The sequence below is a fragment of the Eimeria tenella genome, genomic scaffold (assembly GCF_000499545.2).
Source record: "Eimeria tenella Houghton genomic scaffold, Eth_scaff154, whole genome shotgun sequence".
Lineage (NCBI taxonomy): Eukaryota > Apicomplexa > Conoidasida > Eucoccidiorida > Eimeriidae > Eimeria > Eimeria tenella.
In genome coordinates this window covers 23,788-26,014 of record NW_013541527.1, presented here as the reverse complement: position 1 = coordinate 26,014, position 2,227 = coordinate 23,788, and the positions used below count along the sequence as shown (strand labels likewise).

Genomic DNA, 2,227 nt, shown 5'->3' with positions numbered 1-2,227 from the left:
CTGCTGCTGCTGAGGAGGAGGAGCCGCTGGCTTCAGGCTCGCTGACCCCTGTGTCGCAGCAGCAGCAGCAGGGGCCCCACGAGGAGGTGAAGTCCTCTTGGAACTGCTGCAGGCCCACTGTGGGGCCCCCCTCCCGCGCAGCAAGTTCGCTGCTGGACGAAGACAAAGCAGCAGCAGCAGCAGCAGCAAGCTTTTCTCCGCAGCTTTCCCAGTCCCTTTCAGGCCTTTCCTTCAGCCGCACTTCTTCGCTGCAGCATGGGGCCCCCGAGGGGCCCCCGAGGTCGCTAGCCTCCACAGCGGGGGCCCCCGAGGGCCCCCTCGAGGTTTCCCCCGAGGGCCCCCTCGAGGGCCCCCTCGAGGGCCCCCCCGAGGGCCCCCCCGAGGGCCCCCCCGAGGGATCCCCTGAGGGGCCCCCCGAGGGGCCCCCCGGGGGGCCCCTGCGGCTGGTGGGGGGCCCCCCAGGGGCCGTGGTGGTGCCTGCGAAGGAGAGCGAAGAGATTCTGAAGCAAAGAGTGTTTTCGAAGTTGGAGGAGAAGGAGTGGGAGAGTGTGGGGTGCGTGCTGCCTGCGTGGCAGGCGCCGCGCAGCAGCAGCAGCAGCAGCAGCAGCAGCAGCAGCAGCAGCAGCAGCAGCGGGGGGCCCCAGTTCGCAGGCTCGTGGGTGCAGCGCTTCCTGCTGCAGGGCTGGAGGGTCGTGGGCGTGGACCTGCAGAGCCACGGGGCCTCCCACGGCTGGGGGGCCCGCAGCTGCCAAGTGGAGGCCTTTGATGACTTTGCTGCTGACCTCCAAACTTTGCTGCTGTCTCTGGCCAACGAGGGGCCCCTCCCCATCTTCCTGCTGGGCTCTGGACTCGGTGCTGCTGCTGCTGTTCGTGCTGCGCAGCTCCTCGCCAAGCAGGGGCTCCTCGGCCGCCCCGCGCCGCTGCAGCAGCTGCAGCAGCAGCAGCAGCAGCAGGGGGAGCAGCAGCAGGGGGAGCAGCAGCAGGGAGAGCAGCAGCAGCAGGAGCAGCAGCAGGAGCAGCAGCAGCAGCAGGAGCAGCAGCAGGAGCAGCAGCAGCAGCAGGAGCAGCAGCAGGAGCAGCAGCAGCAGCAGGAGCAGCAGCAGCAGCAGCAGCAGCAGCAGGAGCAGCAGCAGGAGGAGGTGCAGCAGGGGCAGCAGCAGCAAGGCAAGGTGCAGCAAGGAAAGAAGCAGCCAGCGAAGAAGCAGCTGGGGGGGAAGAAGCAGCAGAAAGAGGCGAAAGAGGATCATGGAGAGCAGCAGCAGCAGCAGCTGCAGCAGGGGACGGCTGATGCAACAACAGCCTCCACTGCGAGTTCCCAACGCGGCTCTATGGACTCTAAGGGAGAGCCCTCAGCAGCAGCAGCAGCAGCAGCTGCTGCTGCTGCTGCTGGCGGGGGCGTTGCCCGTTTGGAGAGCTGCCGCGTGCGTCCGGAGAGCGGAAGCTCCGCGGACGAGGAAGCTGCTGCTGCTGCTGCAGTGAGCGCTGCTGCTGCTGCTGCTGCTGCAATGGGGGCGAGCCACCGAGTGGTGCAGCAAAAGCCAGTGCCGCTGGCGGGCCTGGTGCTGCTGTCGCCGCTGCTGGAGGCGCCGCAGCAGCAGCTGGGCAGCAGCAGCTTGCTGCAGCCGCTGCTGCAGCCGCTGCTGCAGACGCTGAAGACCTGGGTCCCGCACTGCGGGCTGCTGCCGCGGCCTGCTGGCAGCAGCAAACCAGAAGTTCAAGACTTGTTTAATGAAGACAAAGGCACTTTTAAAGGCTGCTGCCGCATCAACTTGGGACTTGAGATTTCCCAAGGAGCAGCAGCAGCACAAGCTGACGCCCACTGGCTTCGCAGGCCCATCCTCAGAGACGCGCGCCAGCCCTTCAGCCTCAGCGACTGGGTTAAGCTGCTGCACCGCAGGGAGCAGCAGCAGCAGCAGCAGCAGCAACAGGGCGAGCTGCAGGGAGAGAGTGCGCCTGCGGAGAAGGACGCAGCAGCGTCGGCGCCCACAGCAGCAGCGGCAGCAGCAGCAGCAGCAGCACCAGCTGCAGCAGCAGAAGGCAGCTACTTGTCCGTTTTGGCCATTCAGTCTCTCGATGATAACATTTTGCCCCCAATGGGACTTGTGCGTTTTTACGAGAAGTTGGGGGGCCGTGCGCGGCTGCCGCAGCCGTGGGCTTCGCTGCGGCGGGAGGAGCGGCAGCGGGAGCGGCAGCAGCAGCGCGCTGCTGCTGCTGCTGCTGCTGCTGC

The 2,227-nt window shown here is 67.2% G+C and overlaps 1 protein-coding gene across 1 annotated transcript in view; it reads left to right on the top strand.

The window, feature by feature from the left end:
* Positions 1–2,227, top strand: part of ETH_00015590 (lysophospholipase, putative) — a gene marked incomplete at both ends in the record, with an annotated part of 4,244 nt that overhangs the window by 517 nt on the left and 1,500 nt on the right. Inside the window, one exon of the mRNA XM_013373559.1 lies at positions 113–2,227. Coding sequence (XP_013229013.1) covers positions 113–2,227 — 2,115 coding nt within the window. The remainder of the gene's footprint in view (positions 1–112) is intronic.